Below are 25,812 nucleotides of genomic sequence, written 5' to 3'. Positions count from 1 at the left end.
GTGGATAAACAGAGTTGTCTCTGTTTTATGAATAGGAACTAAAACTTCATGCGAGTCCTGACTTTAAAGCTGTTTCATGCCATTTACCTTATTTTTTCAGATTTCTGTAATGTAAAAAAAAAAAATATTTGTGTTCTATGTGTATCTGTAACTATGGGAACCATGAAGTGATTAAGAGGAGTACAGCTTCTGTGGCTCATCAAGGCAGCCAAATGTCCAAATAGATATACAAAACTTTTTAGGGTTTTTTTGAAGAAGGTTAGAAGAATACACAAAAAATGTCTTTGTGATAATAGTTTCTAGGGTAGCTTCATGGTCTGTGAAAAATGGAGATTGATGTTACAGACAATGTGACTAGCAATTCATGGCTACTGTGTTGTCAGAAGAAACCGAAGGAAATTCAGGCAAGAGAAATAAAGTTGAAAAAGAATCCAAGCTATGAGGAAGGAGACCTAGATTTAGAAGATCACAGCTAGTAACTATGACAATGCAGTTTTTGGGGTATTTTTTTAGTACTAACTTCTTTGTGTAGCAGATTTAGAAAAGAATTTGCAGGGGAAGAATATTTAAATTACTGTATGTAAATGTGCTGGTGTGAATTTTTAGACACAACTACCGCCTTCACCACTAGTGATTTTGCTTTCTTCCTTGAGCTCCAAAGAGGTTCTCAAAGAATTACATTATTGTACTTCTGGATAGTGTCTGGAACATGGCAGTGTGCTGTTTTAGAATGATATTTCATGTTGTTACTTTATAGTTGCCTAAGTGTCTGAGTTCCAACACTCAGTTTGCTGCAGGATTATTCTAGATAATGCTTCATTTTTGGGAAAATTGTTGGCAGCTTTCTGAAAGATTGGCAGCAGTAGCTTAGAGCTTTTGGCAGAAGGGCATATGAAGAAAGGTGTTTTTCCTTTTTGTTTTTAAATCTTAAAATTAAAATGACTAGTAACATTGTTGCTAACAGCAGTCACAACAAAACTAGCATGAAGTGCCCTTTTGGTGTTAGCTACTTGAATCACTGCTCCGCTGCATCTTTTCCCCCTCCTATAGGCAGTTTTTAGCTGTGGATTTAGGAACTGAGGCCAGGAACATGATTAGGAGCAGTACATGAACTGTGTGCTCAGTTGCCTAAAAGTAGGCATCTGATGCCATTTCTTTTGCCCTAGGTACATAGATGTGTCTGGCACATGGGACCTAAGTCCTGTGGCAGCAACCTGGGATATGCTGACTTACTGCTACAGGCACTAGGCTCTCGTTAGACACTGGATTGTATTTTATTTCACTGTTTCTACATGAAAGTGAGTGGACTCTCTTTGGCTGGAGACCTAAATACCTGAAATGCCTACAGCAATCTCAGTGTAGACAGAAACAATTTAGGCGTCTTACTCAAATCCTTATTTGTACAGATAGAATGTAATTTGAAAATGTAACATCTAAATTAACAGAAAGGCAAGCAGAAAAGAGTAGGAGGTGCAGTCTCTTGTGCAAGTGGAAAATTCTGGTAAGGCAGACTTCTAAACATCTCTCCTGGAAGTTCTCAGTCAAGCTTGTGAATGGCACCATAGGCTTTAAGGCAACAGGTAGTTCTGTGAGCAGCCTCATTTCCTATTAATGTCTTGTGCTTGAATTGCCATGTCGGTTCTGTGACGCCAAAAGAGATTGAAATATTTATAGGAATTTTATAGAGCTGTACATTTTGTGTAACTTTTAAGAATATAATGACCTGAAAACTTCCATGCCTGTGCAATTTTTTATTGCATTTGTCCAGTGGGGTAGCTCATTATTGTAGGATGCAGGCAGAAAATAGGAAGAAGCCAAATCAGCTGTCTGCAAAATCTTCCTTTTCTTGCCAAACTGGAATACAAATATCTAGCTGAAAACCTAAGTTCTGAAGAAAATCTGCTTCCATAGGAATAGAAGAACAGAATACTAAATTAAAATGGCTTATTGTCATTGTCCTGAAATGGCTGAGCTCTGTCTGGTGACCATCAGCATGGGCAAAGTGATCCTCTCCCTGATTGGAGAGGTGGGCAGCAGAGAATTGCATAGTCCTGTCAAACCCTTCAGTCCAGAGGAGAGGCTTTAGGAAAATCAGAACCTAGACTCCTCAGTTGCTTCTTTACTAATACCTTAAACATAATCTGGGACTGTTCCTAAGTTTTAGAGTGTCAGTGTGAGTAAACTGACACAAGGCTGTTGGCACCCTCTTGATCTTCTGCCTTTGGCATTTTCTTATCAACTTTTCCTGCGAGGTGAGGAGTTGGAGTGTTCTGTGGTACCTCCAGGTAGCACCTTGTTTGGAGTCACCTTGCTTTGAAGTAGAGCAGAGATCCTAGCACAGATACTGATTATTTTGTGTCATTTGCTTCAGTGCTCAAAATGTTTCTGTACAAGTCTAGTGTGCCAGTATTGGTGTAATTTCAAGATGCAATTTGATGGAAAATGCTGAGACAGTGCTGTAGGCAAAACATACCCTTATCCCCATTTGCTTCTGTTTCTGGTCACATGATTTTACTACTCATCATTCCCTCTATGAAAAAAACTAGATGTGACAGAGCATGAAACCAGTTTAAGAAAATACAGATAAGTTTCTGCAATGTTTTTAAATACAAGGGGCTCCTGGGAGAACCTGACTGTCAAGGAACAGTATACAAGTGGGTATGTGGCACAGGGAACCTTCCTGTGAGAAAGAAAGGAAGAGAACAAACGCAGATAGGGAGAGAGGAGAGAGCTGGGGAGAAGACCTTCCCTTTTGCTGGGCAGAAGCTATTGGATGCCCCCAGCTGTCTATACATTTTGAAAAATATATTTAATGTAAACTTGGACTCATGAGCGCACATTCTTTACAAAGGCAGGGCAGAGTTGTTTATTTATTAAGATTTTTGACTAATGTAAGTATTCAGGCAGATTTTCAACTTTATTTATTTATATTTTAATGGAGTGAAGTGGTCACAACATTTTAGCTAGGATTTTATTACAGAAATCATTTTGATATTGCAGAAGAGATAAATGCAATTCTGTATAATAATTTCATGGTTTGCTGCATGTTTTTATGTTCTCTCAGAAACATTAAGTGATGCATACTCTAACTTAATTTTGTGAATGAAAATTTTGTAGGAGGTAACTATTATCGTTCCTTTTCTTTGGCTTTCAAGAGATGACTTGTAGGGTGGTGGCAGAGCTCTGCTGAGGTTAATGGTGCCTCAGGCAGTGAAGAGGATCTGCCTAATTAAATCTGTCTGAAATAACCAGTGTCTTCCAAAAGTGCGTAGGAGGAATGTACATTAAATCAACAACCTGAAAAAATGTTGTGTACACCCTTCAGAAGGGAAATAATTAAGGTAGTGTGGAGGTTCAGTAAGGAGTAGCTTGTGGCCTGCTCTGTTAGCACACTTGCTACCTAATTTGCTGCATAGGGATGAAGCAGGATGCATGGGAGTCATCCTAACTGTGGGATTTCAATTTCTAAACTCAGGAAGCAAAAAAGGAGTGTCTCCTTATGTAGCGTCCTCAGAATCTGGGCTTGGGCGAAGGATTTGGGGAACTTGCTCTGACCTCAGTCTGAGTTTTGCCTGGCATGTGTCACATAAATTCAGTATAACTTCTGTGCCCCCCACAATGTGACTTTAGCCTCCCAGTGCATGTTTGGAAGTTTCCAAATTTGACTTTGAAAAAAAGCCTTTTTTCTGCATTCTAAAATGCAGGCTTGAAATATTTAATAATGTAGAATTGTTCTTATTTTTGTAACTTAAAACACTTTTTCTGTACGTATAGTGATATATATATATATATATTACTTACTATGGGCTCTTTCAAGTTGGAATTTCATGTTGTGTTAGTACAGGAATTCTGTTCCTCCTCATTGTGGATCACATTCAGCAGTACCTGTAAGAGTAAGTTTGAGGAATATTTTTTCTGTGAATGAAATACTCTGTATTCCACATGAAGGCAAGCATGGGATCCTTCTAGCATGTTTTCACGCAGCCTGTCAAGTTGCCACATGAATCTGTGTGGGAACTGCTGACCCACATGTGCTGAGTCCTGTGTGTGCCACTGGTCTTTTTTGTTATGTAGCAGTAAAGCCCAGAACCCTTTGCTATGCTGTGAAAATGCACCTTTTTCCAGAGCCATGCATATGAACCCTGTGAATGAAGAGCCCCCTTTTACTGGTTCTCTTTAATAGCTTCACGTGTGAAATTGCATTGACATGTGCAAGGATGCAATAAACCAGAAACAAACCCAGAAACAAAAACCAGACTCTGGATGTCTCGAATGGCTCACTGTAGCACTTCATCAGAGCTCACTGTCCAGAGGAGAGTAAACAGAAACTATTTTTGAAGTGACAGGCCAGAGTAAAATTGTCTTACGCTCTTCATTTTACTGATGCATCGCGTGGAGGTCCAGAAGCCACATTAGAGAACTGTAATCCTTCATCAGAGCATTTGTTTGGTTGCCTAACATCTGCGGATTGTTAAGATAAGTTATTACACAGACCTGCTTTAGTTTAGATTAGTTTGGACCACATCCCAGTATATTCAATCAGGATATAATTCCTGCATGCTGCTGAATTGCTTGCTCCACATACTTCTCTAAAAATGTTTTTCAATATACAGTTTTGTCACTGAAACTCCTCTGTCACCTCAATTTTTGATTTTTTTTTCTCCTCTTCAAGAAGAGCTTTTATTATTTTTTATTATTTTTCCTTTTGGACCGAATAGATCTCAAGGCAACTGTAGCATTTTTTTATTCCTGAAGAGATTCCTAAAAAGGGGTGGTAGTATAGCCTCTATGTGAGTATAATACAGATTTCCTATGTGTGTAATCTGTGTTGATTGGTATGTATTGTGTCCAAGAGGCAGAGTTTAAAAATAGCTGTAAGAAAATGGGTTTGTATTTACTTGTCTACTATTTCTTCTTTCAGTATTCTGTACTTTTCTGAGTCTCTTTGTGAATTAGCAATTCTTATTTGATTGTATCTCATAATATTTTTTGCATAAAATGAATTACAGTATCAAGGGTGATTATGCAAATTGACAGTATTTTCTTGAATTTTATTACATAATTTATAAATATTTAAAATTATTTAATACATTAAGTTGTAAAGGAAGTATGTTAGTGGGCTTGTATATATACCCACATATGAAATTTAATTAGGATAATTCACTTAAGTATTCCTTATCCTTTAAACAAACTCTAGTTGATTAATTTTTTTATTACCACTTTTATCAACCTTTCTTGGAAACTGATAAAATGCAAGTAACGACATTTTTTGTTACTGATTTTCATTTATAGCATTGACATGGATTTTGTACACAGACACATTTGTATGCACACTTTTGCTGCAGATCATGTAAAAGCATTTCAAAATGTGGCTTTTTTTCCTTTTAGCCTTTCTGTTTTTTTTTTTTTTTGAATGCCTGTAATAATAATAATCTGATAGACTAAAAGTCTATTCTGTTTAGAACACATAGTCTAATAAACTGAATTTCTGGTTTTTGAGGTGTACTAGATGGAATAAATGAGATATTTTGGAATCGAGATTCTTTTTGTTTTTTTTTGAGGTCTAGAATTTATCTTTGTCAAAGTTGCTGTTTCTATTATCCTACTTAGTGTTATTTGTTTTCATCATGATATATGTTTAAGCCCCTGTTGCAATAACTGTAGCTTTCGATTAAGGTTGGGTCTTTTTTAATTAAAGGATTAATAGATACTTTATTATCCTTCTTAAACAGAAGAAATATAACAGTCATCTTTTGATAAAGGTGCAATCCTGACAGGGGGTAAAGAGTTGGATGTCTTCTCTGTGTGGTTTGGTCAAACAGTGCAGGAATGCACTTGGAAGTTCTGATGTAGTTTTCAGACCTACAAAGATAGTCTATCTAAATAAATGCTAATTATTTTAAATATGTGAAATGCCTAAAATTTTCATCGTACCTCGTAAGCCATGCAGTACCTCCACAGGCCAGAGAGTAAAAGAGCTCAGTAACAGAACTTTGTCCTGTTTAAGTTTTGTCCATTAAGTGTTTTTTTCCTCTTCTTTTTTATTTTAAGCACCGTACAATTTTGTGACTCTTGCATCATTCCTATGTTTTCACAAAATAATCCAAGCATATTTTTCCTTCCAATTTTTGTCATTTTTCTTAGCCTCATTGCAATTTTACCCATTCCTATATACCTTCTGTATTAAATTAAGATATTTTCTTTACCATTTTCCTTAATAATAATCAGCTTTGTTTCCTCTCATCTCTGTTTTTATTTCTGACAAAAATCTCTCTCTTCTATATCCTTCATATATTTTGCCTATTTTTTCTTCTATCTGAAAACTGTTTTTTTCTTTGTCCAAATTTTATCTTAAATTTTCACATACTTTAGTCTTGATTAACCATTTCTTTTTCTCTGGTGAGTTGCTCCTGTACATAAGACTGTCTCTACAGCATACAGGCTGGAAACATGAAGTCTTGCTTTAATGTGTGTGCTCCTGTATATCTGTGTGTAAGGAATTAAACCCTCCAGTTTTTAAAAAAAAATCCTAGGCACCACAGTCTAGGCACACAACTTAATTGTGATTTACAGGGACACAAGTTTGTTAAGTTATTATTTGCAGCTATCACTCAAAGAGATAATGATGATGGTTTGCAAGTAGTACAGAATATGGTACTTCTGCATTATTTTCATTGATGTATTTAGTTTTCTGTTAGTAGATTTCTTAAGGTTTTACTTTACACCTCTAAGTAGTTGCAGTAGGTGTAGCTAAAACCATTCACAGTACATAATGAATTTATTTGCAGGATAATGTGGAATTATTCAATGTGAGAAAGTTAATTCACAAGAAAATACCGTGTCAATTTTCTGTGACCACAGAAGTTGGGAGTTAGCTGGGCAGGACACTGCCCCCTGAGGTACAAGTCCTGTTTGCAGTCTGGTGGGCTTGTCTGTCCTGACAGCGATCCACACCAGTGGAAAAAACCCAACCCACTCCCTTCTGCATCAACCCCCCAGCAAGCACTGCTCATGTGGTCAGTGTGTGTCCAGAGGAGAGCTAGGGCTGGGCGGAGGGAGGATTGCCACAGGTAGGACTGATGTATATTGACAAGACATTTTGGAGAAGCTCGCATAGCATGTGCCTGTAGGATGCTTGGCTCTAGCCAGTGGAGAAGCATGTTCTGGGTCCTGTCATGAGCACCAGCCTCCCTAGCTCAGAGAGCCAGAGGCCGGCCCTGCTCGGCGGTAGTGAGCATGCATTCCGGGCTCTGGGAGGCAGCTGCACTGACTCTTTTGTTGTCTTCAACTAGGTTATGTGGGTATGCAATTTATGTCGAAAGCAACAAGAAATCCTAACGAAATCCGGAGCGTGGTTTTTTGGGAGCGGGCCGCAGCCGTCGCCCAGCCAGGACGGGACGCTGAGTGACACGGCCACGGGCGCAAGCTCAGACGCACCGAGAGAAAAGAAAGCGAGGCTTCAGGAGCGATCGAGGTCACAGACTCCCCTGAGCACAGCAGCTGCCTCATCACAGGAAATCTCCTCTTCCAGTGTGCAGCCTGACCGTAGGAAAGGAGCAGAAGTGTCGCAGCCGGCTATGGGCCCGGACCAAAAGCAAGCTTCAAGGTCTAGGAGTGAACCTCCAAAAGAGAGGTAATGCTTTCTGTCTAGATAGAGCCTACAATGCTAAATGCTAGTTCAGTTGGGCCTTCTGTATGTTTACTATTGTGCAAAAAAAAAGCGTAAATTGATTTACTGACCAGGGAAAGATAAATTGTTGCTACCAAATACATTGTCTATTTTGGTCTATGGGACATAAAATGAGGAAAAAAATATTTTATGGATATTTCCATATACTTCAATGCCTTTTGATGTATACTTTGAATACAGAATTGTAGGTTACTTTTAAAGTTTAAATTTGACTGGTATTTTAAAATTATTAAGCAAAGAGCTTGAATTTTTAAAGCAACATTCTCCTAAAAAATCCACACCTAAGCAATCAGAAAACACCCTGTGGAATTTTTTCAGATAACCTTATGTTTTATATGAGATATCATTGATATTATTTCCAATTTTATTGTTAGAAATAATATAGATACACTCATTTACATGTGTGAAGTTAACATTTATGTACAACAGCAATAGTACCATCTTGAACGCAGAGCAAATTTTTTGCAAGAACAAAGCAACCAGAAGCAAACTATTTTAAATGAGTTAAAGAGGTAATTCCTGAGCTGCATTCCGGGTGATGAGAAGTAGCAACTCAGGAGAGGCTAATGCAATGAAGCAGTTGCTGATCCTTTGGCTGCTGCCTGGCAGATGGCAGAGCAGTTGAGGACGGAGCCTGTGACAGCAAAACAGGAGTTGGCCATAGAAGATTCTCCAGATTCTGGCCAGAATGGCTGATGATTTTTTTTTCCCCCTAGCTATTGGAGCTGAAAATGGATGATGAGCAGTGGCTAGTAAATTACTGTGTGGGTGAGATTTGTCTGGGTGTAACTGTATCAAATTCAGGTTGGTGTTACATATATGCATTGTATAAGTGATGCCCTTCCATATTCTGTTGACTGTTGTCCCTCTACCCAGGGAAGGCCCCCAGAGCAGCTGTAGCTTTTAGGGCAGGAAAACACTTTAGATTTCTGCTTTGCTGCCCAAAACTGAGATGTTCATATCAGTTATACAGAATTAGTGTCCTTTACTTGTCACTGAGAGTTTCAAATGAATTCCAGGCATTCTGATTAAAGACTATCTGTAGTAAGCTCCGGTCCTGTTAATTCTCCAAAAATTCTGGAGAAACAGGAGGTGAGGGGAAAAAAAAAAAGGGAATAATGTGGATGTCCAACTTTGTTCTTTGTGAGGGTCTTTGATATGTAATCCAAAGATGTGTCAGTTGTGGAAGGGAAGATTCAGTGCCGCAAAACAAAGTCCTAGTGACTTTGTCCCTGTGTGCACTCTTCTCAAATACACTGCGTAGCTGTGTTCCTCCTTCTTCAAAATCAATGGATTCATATATGAACTGCTGAATGAAAGGGCAGTTGGAATGATGAGAGAAATAAAAATGTCCTCCATAAGGGAATTTTATGATTATTTGGCTTGCTTATTGGCTTGCAGAATATGAAAGAGAAAAAAATTCATGCAACTTCATTATTTACTGTTTTGTACTTATGTCTGCATAGAGAAATAACTTCTCATCCTTTTTTGGATGGAGAAAGTAATACCATTAATTTATCTCAAGGAATCAATCTGCTTTCCTTTACATGCTTATGAAACGGGCACTTCTTTTTAGAATTTCAAAGATAAATCAAACTAGTTTAAATATTATTTCTCGATATATTATCTTTTGCATTTTTTAAACTATATTACTTCTTTCTGTAATATTATTGTGGTAGATACTCCATTTGGTGGTATTTACATCTATGCTGTCAGGGCACTTGAAGTGAATTGTGTGGTTAGTCTGTAACTCCCATGACTGCTTCCAGAAAAATGGAGAACATACTACAGTGCTCCGTAATAATGTTGCAGTGACTACAAAGACAACTCTGGGTCTTCTTACTTACATGGGTAAATTATCCATGTTAATATTCGTTTTTGATTTTACTCATTAATTGAACCATTCATAATTTATGTTTTTGTGGACTCTGGAAGTTGTTTGCTATTGGAAAATAAAATTAAGATGGAAGGATTAATAGATTTAATTCAAGGTAATGAATTCAATATTTTCTGTTTTGCCATAGCTTATCCTGATTTTGAAATTTTTTTCCATAACTTTATGCAAATATTTCTATTTTCCATTCAATTCTTCATATTACTGTACTCCTTTTCATTGTAGGAAGAAGGCAGTATTGGTTTCTGACCAGAATGGCAAAGGTGTAAAGAGTGAGCGTAAGCGTGTGCCAAAATCCTCACTTCAGAAAGAAGGACCAACAGACGACAGGGAGCGTAAAGAGCGGCATGAAGGTAGAAGGCTGGAGAAAGGCAAGTCACAGGATTACCCAGACTTGCCAGAGAAACTTGAGGAAGGCAAAGTGCCTGACGATGAAAAACAAAGGAAGGACGATGAATATCATACCCGTTACAAGAGTGACCCCAATCTGGCGAGATACCCTGTAAAACCACACCCCGAGGAGCAGCAGATGCGCATGCACGCCAAAGTTTCTAAAGCACGACACGAGAGAAGACACAGTGATGTAGCTTTGCCACACACAGAAATGGAGGAAGCGGAGGTACCTGAGAATAAATTAGGAAAACGCTCACAAGTACAGGGAACTCAGGACAGAAAATCTCTTGTGGAAACTCAGAGGTCGTACTCTATAGACAGAACAGGTGATGTAAGAATTTCTGTTTCTAAACAATTAACTAATCATAGCCCACCAACTCCCAGGCATAGTCCAGTTCCTATAGAACACGTAGAATACAAGAACCACGATTCCTTTATAAAACAGAGCCGCCTTGATCCTAGCTCTGCTATTCTCATGCGAAAAGCAAAGCGGGAGAAAATGGAGACCATGCTAAGGAATGATTCCCTTAGCTCTGACCAGTCGGAATCAGTGCGGCCATCCCCTCCAAAGCCTCATAGAGCAAAAAGAGGCGGAAAGAAAAGGCAGATGTCAGTTAGTAGCTCAGAGGAAGAAGGGGCATCAACACCAGAATATACTAGCTGTGAAGATGTGGAGATAGAAAGTGAAAGTGTCAGTGAAAAAGGTAAGGACTTTTCTGTATATTATGCACATGGCCATGATTTGGGGAAAAAAAAAATCTGTATTTTTCTCTCTCTTTTCCTCTTTTTAATCATACACTTTTTCCCCTTGACTTTCTGTTTTTTTGCCAACTGAGAAGTGTCTTATACCTGATTACATGTGCTTTACAATGTTTCCTTTTGCATTCTTAGATGAGGTGATTACAGGTAGCATCAGCTGATAAGTTTCCTTTTCATTCTCTTCCCTCTTTCACCTGGAAGTGACAGAATTCAAGGGTTCTAGTCTACTCTCTTGATGATGTCTGTACTCCTTTGGTCATTACTTCATTCTTTTGTCTGTACGTAGAACAGACAAAATGGATGGATTGAAATTAAAAGTGAGTTCTGTAACAATCAGAGGAGACCATTATAAGATATGCAAATTTTTACTACATTTAATAAAATATCAAAAATCTGCCAGAGTTCATTGTTACTAAGGACAAGTAGATATGGGGCAAAGGTAGTGTTATGTAGAAAAAAAAAGAGAATTGACAAAGTTGTTGTCTAGATGAATTTTCTCTTGAGCTAAGAAATATGTTTAAAGTCTGTTATTTCAGTTTCTCTTCATCTGTTGACGGTAACACTCAGCAGCAAGGAATAACTTGTAGTACGCTATGTCCTTTGAAACAAAGCCTTTCTTCTGGCTGAAGAAGTTAATCAAATTTAGGAATCCTGAACAGATAAAATAAGCATTGTCAGAAAAGACTGTGGCAGAATTTAGCAACAGCGTTACAATCCTGCTTTGTCTTTGGCTGACAGTACAGTGAGCTGGAAACTTTTTGTGTCTTTGGTTTTTAGCTCCTTAGTTTAACTATCTGTGTTTGTACCTTGAAAGTTTCTTGCTGGTATTCATACTGAAAATTCCAAAGGCTTCTCTGCATTGCCTTTTAGTTCCTGGCACTGTTTCCTGACATGTCTGTGATTCATATATGCTAATCTGTCTGTCTGTCTTTATCTGATGTTGTGGTCTCCTAGCATCACCAAAAGCTCAAGGAATACATAGCAAAGATAGCAGATTTCTCTCCTATCCCATCTGGATTACTGCTTGTTTTAACTTTCTAAGCATGAGCTTTTCCATTCAAAATATGGAAACTTGCTTTTCTGCTCATTTTTAAGAGGGAATGGTGATCATACTCTGAAAGTTTATTCCAGATTCCACTCAAACATAAAAAAAATCTCACTTATTTGACTGAATTTTGTCAAATACTGGAATGTATCACAGAGATTTTTACAGTCTCCATCCTTGGACATGCTCAAAACCCAAATGGAGAAGGCCCTGAGTAATCTGCTCTGCTGACACAACTTTTGAGCAAGGGTATTTGAATTAGGGACTCACAGAGGTCCCTTCCTGTCTCAACTATTCTGTCTTTCTAAGACAACACATCTCTTTCACTTATTTTGTGGCCATGTTTTAAGCTGACATTTGGATTTGTGTAATTTTCCCTGACTCCATCTGTTGGAAGTAGAAGTCAGTAATACAGCATTTCTTTTCCATCTTTCATTATGTTTATCAGTTTGAGGTTGCTTATGAAGTGGATGGAATTTCCCATAATCAGTGTAGGTTGTTCTTATAAACTGAAAGATTGTTCTGTAAGTGAAGTCCAGGCTGAAAGTTACTGTACTGATATAATTACATTGATATAGTTGGTGTTACAATAGTCTTTCATAAGTAAAATCTTTCAGTAGCTGCTTTCAGGCTCATGACACTGATCTCAGCTTTTGACCAATTTCCCCATGTACTGTTAAAACATAAAGGCTTAGATTTTTTTTTCCCTTAGTGGTATGAATTCCAGAGAATTTCAAATGTTGCTAAAGGTTTATGTTCTCAGTGACTGAATCAAGCTCTTGGTTACCTCCTAGACACATGTTCAGGGTCCCCCTTTACAGAGTGGAGACCTTGGTTAGTATCACATCTGAGTGCTACCTCAGTGTATTTGGATAAAAGTTATTGATAGGAGTATGTTAGAGACCTGTCTGACCACTGACCTCTGCATATGTGATTTACATTGTTGAGCATTCCTTGGGACTTTTTATCTAATTGCCAACAGAAATATGTGTGTGTGTGTGTATGTGTGGAGGGGTATTCAATGCATTAATTACAGAGGTATATTTATTAATTTAGTAGTTATGATATTTAGACATTATTTTTTTTGCCTGATTTTTATATGACTTTTCCTTAACAAGGATTGTAAATGGAAAGCCATTGAAGATGGGAGTATATAGCCCATAAAAAAAGAAATAGGAAATATGAATAGAAATGAGAAAGCAGAAACATTTTTTGATTGTAAAGTATCCAATTATTTTTACAGTTACCTTTTCACCAGTACTTGAAATACTCTGGAGTATTTAATAAAAATAGACGGAAAGGCAGGAGATTTTATTACCTAAGAAAATATTTTAGAAATTCCCCAGTACTCTAAAAAAATGCTGCAGTAAAAGGATTTAGTTTTAAAGATGTATATATATGTAAATAATTTTAAAATGCTGCTATTATAAACCTGATCATAATCCCATTCTTTGCAATTTAACAGCATTGTTACAAACCAAATTTCACCAGAATTTCTTCAGTTCTTTGCTTGTAACTTGGGAGAATTACTGCACAGGTTCAGTTATAGTGCTTTACTTTATAAGCCCAGGAGGGTCTGGAATCCATCCTCTCTTATCTAAATGTCAGCTCAGTCAGAAACCTGGTGCCAAAGTAACATAGATGAAGCTAGAAGCTTTGAATTGCCCTATAAAAAATCCCCAAGATCTTAAATGTAATGTTTGCATTTGGTGAATGCCAATATGAAATGATCTGCCCCTAAGTAATAAAGATGTACTATTTTCAGTTCTATGTTGAACAAATAAAATAGAAGTTTCTGTGAGAAACAGCTTACAGGGATGTTTAAAGGCAAATGATGCCCCAGAGAAAGACACAATACAGGTAGGATGGATAAGACTGTATTGAAAATCAATAGCCAAAAATGTCATGTAAAGCAGATACTGTGCAAGTGTTATTTTTTAACATTTGCATTTCCTAGAAACAGATTAGTATTGCATTACCCTATCTGCTGAGCCCAAAAAGCCTTCAGAAAAGCAGCCTAATCTAGCTAGTGCATCCCTTGCTATTTACTTTTATAATTTAATATGTATTTCTTCAAAATTATTCAAAAATTATGCACAAGCACTAGGAGATTTCTTTCCAAAGAGTAAACGTATTTTGAAATCCACTGGGATTTTACTTCTTTGGTGGAAGATCGAAAGATTTGTGTCAAATTGTTTCCATGTTGGAGCAAATCTAGAGAAAGTGCTCTTTTTAGTGCCAAAAAAAAAAAAAAATATGAATGTCATCTCAAATTCTTATTAAATTATCTACACCCTTTACAGGAAACTACAGAATGCTGATAATAATTTTCATTCTATTATTAATAGAGGCTGTAGAACTCCTTTTTCTGAAATTTCTGATAGTTGAACAACAGGTGGACTACGTTTCCAGTGAAGTCCTGGCAAGGTGAAAGGAATCCTTGTAGAAGGCATAAATTGCATTCATACTTCTTCAAAGACAAGCTAGAATAACATAAACCAGACCATTAAAAATTAAATCCAGACCTCACTTTAAAAGTAACAGTTTCTGCCTCCTGCCATCCAGTGAAGAATGCAAATTGTATTTGGCATAAGTTCGAGCAAATGTATTTTCTTTGAAGTTGAAAAATAAGAATTTGTGTAAAAATAGTAGATTTGTGTCCAGATGAAGTTGCATAAAAGTTACTATATCCATTGATGGATACAAGAGATAGTTCAGAATTTTTCATGCAACCTTTGAAACTGGAAGATAAGATATTGTTGGAAGTTGGAGCAATGTGGAGGAAGTATGGCTCCAGTACTTTTATGTTAATAAATGAACTAATGATTTTACATTTTGCGTACTTATTGCTCATATTTGCCTACATGTGTATTTTGTTCACCCAATTTAGGCTTGAAATTACAACTAATACTCACAAATTGGTAGTAAAATGTTGAAAACCTAAGTAAAATCACTCTTTATACTTGCTACTGGATTTATTTGGGAGCGAGGAGAGCATGATAGAATTGGCGCCTTCCTTGAAAAACAAACTCCTGAAATGGCTTTCTGCTTTCTTTCAGAGAAGACATGATTGTTTCATTCATGATGCCTTTCTCACAGTACTGCGAGAAACAGGGTGACCCAATTTAATTTAATTTCATTCTAATGACATTGATTTCTGGTTAGAAAATGTAATGGGCAGGGATCTTGCTGTTTTCTTGGTTTATTCCCAGATGTGGAGGTCAGGAGCAGAAAGGGATGCTGTAGTTTGCTGGCAAATATGTCAGTGCTGGCTCAGCTCCAGGAGAAAGGATCTGGCCCCTTCCTCCATCCTTTTCTGGTGTTTAGTGGGTCCCTTTGGGTACTTGTGCTTGGGGGTGCTCCCGGAAAAGGAGAGAATGAATTATATCGTTGCCCCAAGGATTTGTTGCAAGCTCTGTGAGCAGTGTTGGCACGGAAGGTGGCTTGGGAGTTAGGAGGAACCACACAGGTGCAGTAGGGCCTGTAAAGGAACCACAAGAAAACATCAGGAAAGGGCTGTAGAGAAGAGGAGGCTGGTTTGAAATGTTTATAGTTATACTTTTTGACTGAGGTAGTTTCAGTCTGGAGTGTAGGCAAGTCAAATTGTACTGTAACATCTGCTAGCATGTTTTAACATCTGTTTGTTTGGAGAGTTGGGCATGGAGTTTTAAAACTGGAGCAAAAATTGTTTAAAAGTGCAGCTGAGATTTACCTTAGTGTAAAATAAAATGTCCTTCCTAGGACGATTGCTGATTTTTAAACATTAGTTCAAATTTATCTTCTAGTCCTTGTGCAGTAATTTGTACCTACATCTGATTCAGATTTTAATGGAAATATAATTTAAAATTACTCTTGTTTCAGAGTTTTGTTCATTGCTAACATTATTCAATGCTATCAGTATTCAGTGCTTTTGAGCAGTGGAAATTATTTACAGTGCTTTTGGAGCTGTAAATAAGTCCTTGTTGAATTAGAGTTAGGCAGTAAAAAATCTGCTTTGTGTATATGAAATTATTTAAAGTACCTGCATATACAAGTGAGATGAGCTGAACATGAGTGGGGGAAAAAAGTTAAATAGTTTCCAAGATATCCTGCGTTTCAGAGAATATGTAAATATGTAACTATATACATGAGGATGTCATGGAAGATATGTGGCTGAATCTTCTTCTAAAATCATAATACAGCTTTTTCTAGTTTACCTTAAGAAGGTTGTGCTGGAGGAAGTTCAGAGGAAAGAGCAAAGTATCACCAAGGTCTATAAAACATGATAAATCAGGAAAGGTGGGATGAATTGTGGTTGAAAAGTTTAGGAAAGAAGTGGGGGTGAAAAAAGAAAGCAGAAAGAAGTAGCTAAAGGGAGAGAGGTTGAGTGAGTGCTCCTCTCTTCCCCTGGAAGGCTGAGTTACTGCTAGGAAGGTTGAAGCTTGCTGCCAGAAACCATGTTAACCCTGAGGGTAGATATGCAAAGTTAAGAAAAACTGTAATCATCATTTCTTACTCAGTTGAAATGGAGGATTCCTGAAAAGAAAAATAGTTTTCTTCAGAGCCTGCACTGAGATTGCTCTATGTTAGAAATGCTGCTGCTGTTCCTGTGGCAGGATCTGAGCTAAGCTGGGAACATCTGGGGCCAAATTCACAGTACCCCTATCTGTACCTTGTTCTTTTTTTTGTCAGCCTGTGAGCCATTTCCAGTAAAAAAATCCATAATAATCTGATTTTGGAAAAGGAGAAAAGAAATGCACCTTTTGACTTATCAGGATGATGTCACAAACCATGAAGTCTAGGTTTTTTTACCTCAGTTGGCAAGACCTTATGTTTCATTGCCATTGATATGGCCTGTCTTCTGGGTTGCTTGATTTTTCACAAGTTCATGATTTTATTAGTTGTTTGTTCGTTGCTGCTTACCTTTCTTCTGCACATCTAATTCATGAAAAAGCTACAAATTTGTCCTGATAGGAATTTTTCCAGTAGTAAGATGATTATTTTCATTACGGGGGGGGCAGATACTGGAGCATGGTTGGATTGGAGTCTTTTGTTCAAAATCACTCAATGTTTGACTCAGGGTACCTTTACTTTCAGGAGCTGTGAGAGTGTTTGAACTTGCAGAGAAACCCAGGGGCTCTATGGGCTTCTCCATGAAAGATCAGTTCTCAAGAACATTCAGCAGTCAGTTTTTTTCCGTACAGAAGCCATTGCAGGTAGCAGGCATGAGAATGTGAGCATGAGCTCTGGGTCATGGAGCACTTTTTAAGGGGCAAAGAGGGAGATGAAAAAGCCTTTGAAAAGCTTGCCCTAATTTTGGCTGCTGAGCAGTACTTCTCAAAGTACTGCTATGAAGTTAACTGGACTTAAAACTCAGTAACTTGACATGCTGTTATAGCCAGAGGTTGATTCTTTCCTACACTTCTGACATTCAATATTTTTTGTATGCCTATATTTTTTGTATACCATAAAAATTATGTGAACTCAGCGTTTACTGTTACTCTTTTGATTTGAGAACTTAGAGAAAAAGATGAAATGTGAAAGATCAACCAAACTGAATTTGGTAACGCTGCATAACTGAATGGTCTGTGCCGTGTATTGAAGGATGAGTTGTGGTCTTGGAACTGAAATCCAAACCTTTGCATTTTTCCACTCGTATGGGAAATCTCTCCCACTTTGGGAGCAAAATGAAAGCGTATGAAAGAAAAAGGTAAATTAATTACTGGCTTCTAGAATAGTATGTGCACCGATAATGTGTTATTTGTTTTAATTTTGGTTAATTATAGAGTTAACTAGGAACAAACAAGCATCTGATTCTGTTATTTTCTGAAGATGTTCATTCTGTGTCCTTTTCTTAGTGTTTTCATTTTCATCATCCTATTGAATTCAAACATAGGGTTATACAGTGAGGTGCTGAGTTTTATTGGTTAGTACTGTGTGCTAATATTTTTCTGATGCCTTTCCATATAGTTTTTAGTGTACAATAACACAATTACTGTAATACACAGGAACCATTCCAGTTTCTTTCTTTAAGCATTTCTTTGAGTAGATAGACTGGTCTATATGAGTTTTCTAAAATCAGTATACTGATAAACAGCTCTAGGAGAAACTTTATTGTGTCAGAAAGAAGGTTAATAATTATAAGATGCCTGTATTTCCTTTGAATAAATAAGCCTGGCTTCATCCTGTTCCTATCCATTTTGAATATCCTTCTGAAAACTGTTTTCCCATATTTGCTCATGTGTTTTTTGTATTCTTCTGATGATTTCTCTGTTTCTTCTTTCTCCTGTACAACATGTGAGCTTCAAAATCAGGGACTCCCAATCTACCCTTTGTAATCTCTTAAGCTGATTCTTATCTCCATTTCTCCCATGATGCCAAGCACAACATGTGCTATGGTTTCAAATATTCCCATCCCACTGGTGATATTTACTGACTAGCATATGAAAGGGCCATTCTTTGACTTTTTTGGCCCAGTAGTGAATTGTGGCGCATTCTCGAGCTCCTCAAGAGAGGAGTGTATGGAGGCTGCCTGTTAGGGCTTGTTCTTGGCCTGTGTCCTGCCTAGCAGTAAGCAGAGAGTGCTGGCTGGTCCAGGGCACAGCTGTTCCAGGGATTACTCTAAAGGCACACTGTGAATGACAACCCACTTGGCACTGGCTAACACAATGGTATAAGTTGTAGTCACTTGTTCCTTATTTAATTGTCTGCTGGTTTATTGCCTTGCATTTAAATTGTAAGTTCAGTGGAGTCCAGGTTTTCTTTTTATGGTTGTACATTGACTAATTTTACAAGATTTCAGTACGTGACTGAGACTCCAACTTGCCTTGATAATAAATTAGAATGCTTATTTAGTGCAAGGACGTATTATTGCTAAGTACCTTTTTGATCCATTTATCAGCAACCAGCAGAATTCAGGTTACTTGCTAGTGTCCTCTGACATGCTTGCAATCTCTCATAGATAGCTGCAGGTTGCCTCCATGAGCCTAGATGCCTGTTTTCACTACATACTAATTTGCTACTAATAAGCTAAATTACCCTTTTATTTGCCTGTTTGGTTTTCTTGTCAGGTATTAAAGTATGTATACATGTATGTATACTATGCATATTTCCGTGCTTATAAACATTGTGAAACTCTTTCTTTCATTTTTTCATGCCATATAGCCTTTTTCATCCTTTGGGTTGGTGTCTTTTCAGTTTGTTTTCGGTTATTTTGGTTTTGTGGGCCATTTAAGAGTGTGGTTGTGGGGTTTTGTTTTGACTTTGTTAATTTGTTTGTTTTACTGATGGAAAGATAGAACAGTGTGATATTTGTGTGCACTGGACCTTTCTGCTCTTTTCATTTTCTACACCGTCACCCGACAGTTTTTAAGATTTTTAAATAATGATTCTGACAACTTATCATGTTTGTTTTCTGATCCAAAAAAAGAGAAAGACTCTTCTAAGGTTTTAGTTCAAAGGGAGTTCTTTCACCACTCAGCTTGAAGATACCCAAGGACGGAGCAGAGTTTTGCAGTTCAATTTTCAGTTTGATATGTGTTTTTGTCTTTACTGAGTAAGTTTGCTGTGAGAATAGAAAGTCTGCAAGCACAACATGTGCAAAGTGTAATATGAAACATGATTATTGGTTGGCTAAGGCATGCAGTAGACAGCCAGGACCTCCATGCTGCCGGTCCAACATGCTGTTAGTTCACCACTCCTTCTGTAGATACCCAGCTGCTGTAGATGTTAAGATTTGTTACTTTTTTAGGTATTCCAGCACTTCAAATCTCTGCATTTGTACATGTCTAATGTCTTGAAAATACCTCTCTCTTATGCAGGAGTTCTTCAGCACATACCCTTGACTGACTGACTGCTAAAATTGTATATGGAGAGTTTTCTAATTGCTAAGCAACTTCAACCTTTTTTTTGGAACAGAGTGGATGTCTTGGAAATACTGTGATGCTATGCAGTAAATGCATGCTCACATCATAATTGTTTTAGATCCTCAATATTAAATATTTTATTACACATTCTTTTAAGCCATGAGGGAACTTCTAATAAAACATTATATTTAGAATAATTTCTTTATACATTTTCTTCCTCTCTGTAATCATGACATTTTCTATTTTAAAAAAGAAAATATCATCATTCTTTACTTTGTCACCTGTGTCTTTGCTGTACATTATGTGCAAACTGGACCAAGTCTAACTTGCTCCATTGAGCAGGTTGAGAAATGTGTATTGTATGGTTCATTAGGACCATAATTAGCATGAGATTATTTTGCAATTTTCAATGTAGTTCTGCAGAGAATTTAAGGATGTATTTAAATTCCATTACACAGAGGTTTTGATTCCTTATCAGTCCTAGCTTAATATGTATGAGATTAGTTGGGGGAACTATATGTGGTAAAGGAATAAGTAAAATGGTTCTATTCATAGCATGACTTGGGTTGGAAGGGACCTTAAAGATCATCTGGGCAGGGATCCACCCCCTAGGCCAGGTTGCTCAGTATCCCAACCAACCTGCCCTTGAAGCTCAAGGGATGGGACATCCACAGCTTCTCTGGGCAGCCTGCTCCAGTGCCTCACCACCCACTGAGTAAAGAATTTCTGTTTAACATCTAATCTACATCTCTTCTCTTCTAGTTGGAAGCTATTCCTTCTTGTCCTACCATTATCTGCCTATGTAAAAAGCCACTCTCCCTCTATTTTATATTCCTTAACTATCTCTCAGGCATGTGTAATTCAAGACAAAATGCTTTCAGACATACAGCAACATATACACAATAATTTATAGAATTTAAAGTTCCAGTATTTGTAACCTAGTCCTCAATTTTGTAATTCTTTCCTCTGCAATACGAGCTTCAATTCTAGTTAGCTATTCTTATTGTGTAGACTTAAGGACACAGACTTCTTTTTGCCTCTAAAATTCTGTGGGTGCTCTAGATCAGCTTAGAAGTTGTCATTTGCAAGTAGAAGTCACTTGCTGAATAAGATGTGAGCTTGTGTTAAGATGTGTTCTTGTAGTAACAGGTCAGTAGTGTATATGTTTTATGGTTGGCTTGTTATTAATTTTGTTGTTTTAATGAGAACGTACGTACCTTTTCACTGGAAATGTAAACTCAAATATAAATGTAACTTGCTATAAATTCAAAATAACAATTTGTGAAATGTTGATGGTTTTAATAAAGTTTATTAACTAAATAGCATAATTTAGCTAATAAATAGAAATAATCTAATAATATATAAAATAAAATTATATCAAAGTTTTATATAATTATGATCTAAAAGTAGGTAAATATTTATACATTTTTATGCCATGCTATTAAAATAATTAGGTTCTAAGAATTTATTTGGCCCTTGCTCAAAGAAAACAAAAACTCCAGGGGTGGCCCTTTTTAAACTGTAAGGCCACATGTTCTTAAACCATTAAAATTGTGCTTAATGAGCCACCAGATGGAGCAGTCAAATCTCACTCTTTTTGTCAGCCTCTGTGCAAGATAGTTTCTCTCTCTCAGCAGAGAGAGAATCTGGAAATACAGGCACACTTCACTGCTTGAACCAGTAATTTGAAAACCTTTTTTAGATCTTTTCTGTATGTGCATTTTTTTCCATAGGCAGATTTACATTGTCCTATAGCTTTAGTGTTACAAATGATGTATGGAACATATCCTGCATATGGAAATGATGCTGACACGAATAGCTCTATGGAAGCAGTTACTCATTTCTTGAATTGAGTCCTATCCTCAGGGAAAAAACACAAAACATGACAAGGAAAAAGTACTCTTGTTTGAGGATCACAAGCCAGATTTTCAAAATTTGGGAGGTTCAGAGTTACATATTTACACATGACTCTCTATGTTTGTGCTTAAGAAATCTTGGTGGAGCTGCATATTCTCTTCCTACTTACCCTAAGTATCCTTAGGGTAAGGTTATGCTGCAGTCAAGTGGGTTCAGGAGCAAAAAGAAAATATACAGTAATGTATAAGAAGGAATGTTTTCACATTCTTTGTTTTACTGTGGTTTCATAGCATTACTAAGACAAGATTTTTCTGGGAGGTGTACAAGTTTGTGAATATATATATTTATATAAGATAGAATGTATGTGTGCTATTAAAAGGCACTCCAGTGAGTCTGTTCCAGTTTAATACTTCAAGGATCATGATATGTAATTAACAGGACATTATGCCAGAGGTGGGGAATAGAGCTATGCGTGAATATAAAATCCTGCAGATTTTTTGCTTTATTCTTTGCCTCTGTCATGTCTTTGAAAGTCAGAATGTTCTGCATTAAAGATTGTCAGCAGGTGTCACTGGAGAGGAAATGTCATTCTGAAGCAGCTGGATGCAGTTCTTGGAGTGCCTCAGCCCTGCTCCCGGCTCTGGGGTGGGAATTGCAGCAGGCACTGGTGTCGTGTCAGCTTTGGGCAGCAGTGACACACAGCTTTGCAGAGCAGGAGGCTCATGCTGGGCAGAGCAGTGCTCCCCAGGTGACTCTTTAACCCACGTGCACTTCATAGAGTTCTCAGCCGAATTACGAGGTGAGCAAAATCTTCTGCTCTGGCAGTGAATCCTAACCAGTGTCATGAGCTCAGGGCTGGTGACAGCCACGTTTCTTTCAACTCTGCCAGTCCTGGGTCATCCAGCAGTGTCCTGCCAGCTCCTGCCTGTCGTGCTCCAGAGCACTACCTCAGCAAATCTGTGTCAGTTTATATCAAAATACATGGCATGCTAGGAATTTTGTATTATCTGCAGGCCCAAATTTTACTTAAAATATAGTATAAAGGTGACTTGCATTTACAGATAAAATAGGACCTTACAAAGGAACTCAGAAATACAATCTTAAATAAATGTATGTTCTCAAAACTTTCTGGTGTTTGCTGTTTCTGCCAATTTTTGTGTAACACACTGAACCTTATGAGTGTACCCAGGTGTAGGTTCAGTTATCTCCCCTGGGAGACACATTACTGATTTGCCAGCAGGGGAGTTGTTACTCTCTTTAAGCAGACAATGTCTGGAGAAGGGCAAACCAGTCCCCTGTGAATGGAACTGAATGTTTGGGAATGAATCCAGTTGTGCTCCTGCTAGCTCTTTTCCACAGAAAGGTTGCTCTGAAATCAGTTATAAAACAAGTTGGTTAATCTGTTATTGTTACCAAGTTTTAAAGATCACTGCTAAGAGAGTCTTAGGGAATGACTATTCTTACAAGTCACTGAAACACTTAGGGAGACATTTAATTTTTTCAGTCAGCAGTTGTTTTTTTTTTTTTTCTTAAACAAATATACCATTTACATTTTGACTTCTCTTCAAATATATCCTTAAAAATCCTAATATATCAGCATAGTTTCTCTAAAAAGAAAAAAAAAGCTGCAACAACAAATATTGATATGAATTTTAGGCATGTTGCCATCATAACAACAGTTATCTGTGCTATTGTGGACCTAATCTTACTTTGCCCTAGAAAATTTTTATAAGGATTAGGAATGAATTTTCTGACAATGCTTAAACAATGTGGTCACTGTTAAACCCTGCATTTAGATGTGTGGTTTTAGCAATTACTTTTTTTGTTTGTCTGGATGGTGTATATAACATTTTAAAGTAATAGAAAATGCTGCTTATATAGGTTCCTTTTGGAATGGTCTACATGTCTACATCCATTTAGGTAGTAGGAAAAAGAAAAGGAAAGAATGTGAGTTAAGTTTTCAAAATTATCCTGAAGTACAGAAACAGAATAAAATAGTAACACACAAATGTCTATCACCCCTGGCTGTATAGACTTTCAATCACAGCCTGTACAGGAATTAGTTCAGGATATGTGTAGTTGTTTGATTTTTTACTTTGTAATGGGGGTGGAGAGTTTTTGAAGGGAGGGAAAAAAAGTTGTTTTAAGGATTTTTTGTAAGGTTATGTAGCTGAATTAATTAAACTGTAACGACATTGTCACCTTAGGTAAGTTCTCCTACTTTTGCTGTAGTCTGGGTTTGAATGGAATGTGTTTTGCTTGACTTCTCTTTTGGCAGGAAAACTCAAATTCAGGTGGATGCCTGCAGCCTGCAGCCTCTTCCTGCAGGCTGAATGGATTGCAGCAGTTTGGTTCTGTCAGTTCAAGCCTGTCTTGGCTGTCAAAAGTGGTGCTGGCATAGCAACCCTTCAGAGCAGCTTAAACTGCATCAGGCAGGGAAGAGCATATGGGTCTTGCACATCCACTGTGCTATGGGGTGTGGGGGGAGACAGTAACGCAACAACCAGAAACAGTAGTTTAGCTGGGAAAAAATAATATTTTGATGCTATTGATCAGTAAATTGTAAAGTCAGTGCCTGCAGATTTGTCACCATTTAAATGAAAACATCTGGCTTTGGTTAGCAGTTGGATAGCTGAGCAAATTGCTTGAATTAGGGTTTGTGTAAAATGACCTTTGGCTCTAAAAAATGCTATCCAGCAGATCTTTTATGGATATTTTAAGTTAATATGTTACTTACTGCCCTTGTCATGAACAAAAATACTCCACAAAATCTCTGTACACACAGAGGGCAATTCATCATCCTCGGATGTCAGAAGAAGTCCAGAAATCTGTAAATCTGACAGTGGCTGCACTGTTAGATTTGCACTGATGTTTTCTCTTGACTGTCAGTAGATTCTCCTCAGTCAAGGCCAGTTATCAAAACGATCTATCTTAGGACTTGTTGACATTTGTGAGTAGCTAAGGAAACTAAGATAAATGCATTGCTAAATTACTGAATCATGAAGGTTGGATAGCAAAGATCTCAGCCACTGCACCTGTGGGATTGAAGGCCCAGCCCAGGTTTTCTAGGCTGAGGGTTCATTTTGTTTCTTTCCACTTTCACTGTCACGATCTTCTTCCTCAGAGGAGTCAAGAGCAATTGAGTCAATCCTGGGTGGAGGAGGGGGAGATGAAACATCACTGGCAACGCAGTGCTAAACCATTGACAGAGAACTTGGAATGATGGTTGCAAAAGCCGTAAATAGCAGGGTGTTTCCTTACTGACTCTTTCAGACCTGTGTCCTTGAAGGGGTTCCTATCACATGGTTGTGCAGAAATGCTTTCTGTCTTCCAGTCTGCTGCAGAATGGTGGGTGATGTTCTGTAAAACTCCCCCAGAGGACCTCCAGAAACAATGTGGTCAAGCCCTTATCCTGGGATGCCAGTGGAGCACACCCCAGCCTGCTCCCAGTGTGTGCTTTTACATGGTGTTATTCAGATGGATGCCAACTTACCTCACTTTCACTTTGAATTGATTAGCTTGGATCATGGTTTGAATCAAAAGCTGTGGAGCACAATGGCATGACATTGATTTAGCTCAAACTAAATAAAAGACCAAACTTATTGGATTCAGCATATTACTCTGTTGATTTGACAACCTAGCATCCTTTGGTGCTTTTTAAGTTTTCTTGTTACCTGGCTAGAAATGTAAACAGACTATGCTCATGCCTGAAAGAAGAGGAACTTGGATGAGCTCTAACAAGTTTGATGTGTGTTTAAAGGCAGATATTCCTTTAATGAGCTATATGTCTTTTTCACCAGAGGTTAAGAACCAATCAGAGGTTGGGTTTTTTTCAGTAGTTACAAAAAATTTCACAATTGTTCCTATGTCAATCCATAACCCCTTCTTAAGAAGTGTGTGAATTTATGTATTTGCATATTTATGCATAGAAGTCTTTCTCTGGTAAATGGTTCAAAATTTTCTTTGCAAAGTTGTAACTATTTTGCCAAAGAATCTGAAAAAGAGACTGAAAAGCATTCAGTCTCTTCACTGGGCAATACTTTACTGAAGAGAAGATGTAGTTATGCTGCAAGTGTTATAATAAGCTTAGTCTTAGCTAAACACTGCACTTAAGCCTATCAGAAGCAAGTATGTTCTTTTCTAATGAGTTTAATTCTGGATGCAAAGCCAAATACCACTTTGAGTTTTCTGTGATCTCTGTAGAGCTTTGGTGGTCTGGAGTGCTGCTAGCACAGCAAAGGAAAGCCTTGTTTCCTCCCCATGCATCTCTGTTCTGGTCCTTTTTTGTGTGTCTAGTAATTTACCACCAATCAAACTCCAGTCTTTAGTC

The 25,812-nt window shown here is 37.6% G+C and overlaps 1 protein-coding gene across 18 annotated transcripts in view; it reads left to right on the top strand.

Annotated features, from left to right (window-relative positions):
- Window positions 1-25,812, top strand: part of RIMS1 (regulating synaptic membrane exocytosis 1) — a 306,518-nt gene that overhangs the window by 138,675 nt on the left and 142,031 nt on the right. For 16 of the 18 annotated variants that reach the window (XM_058801443.1, XM_058801433.1, XM_058801441.1 and 13 more), the window contains exons 1-3: window positions 3,845-3,887; window positions 7,293-7,633; window positions 9,810-10,681. In XM_058801443.1, the coding sequence (XP_058657426.1) occupies window positions 7,296-7,633; window positions 9,810-10,681 (1,210 nt within the window). In that variant the 5' untranslated portion in view covers window positions 3,845-3,887; window positions 7,293-7,295. Of the gene's footprint in view, window positions 1-3,839; window positions 3,894-7,292; window positions 7,634-9,809; window positions 10,682-25,812 lie in introns of those variants that run through there. The other 2 variants (XM_058801444.1, XM_058801434.1) reach the window with 2 other exon arrangements.

This window comes from Ammospiza caudacuta, chromosome 3 (genome assembly GCF_027887145.1).
Source record: "Ammospiza caudacuta isolate bAmmCau1 chromosome 3, bAmmCau1.pri, whole genome shotgun sequence".
Lineage (NCBI taxonomy): Eukaryota > Metazoa > Chordata > Aves > Passeriformes > Passerellidae > Ammospiza > Ammospiza caudacuta.
Note: the sequence above shows the minus strand (reverse complement) of the source record. Positions and strands in the feature narration are given on the sequence as shown.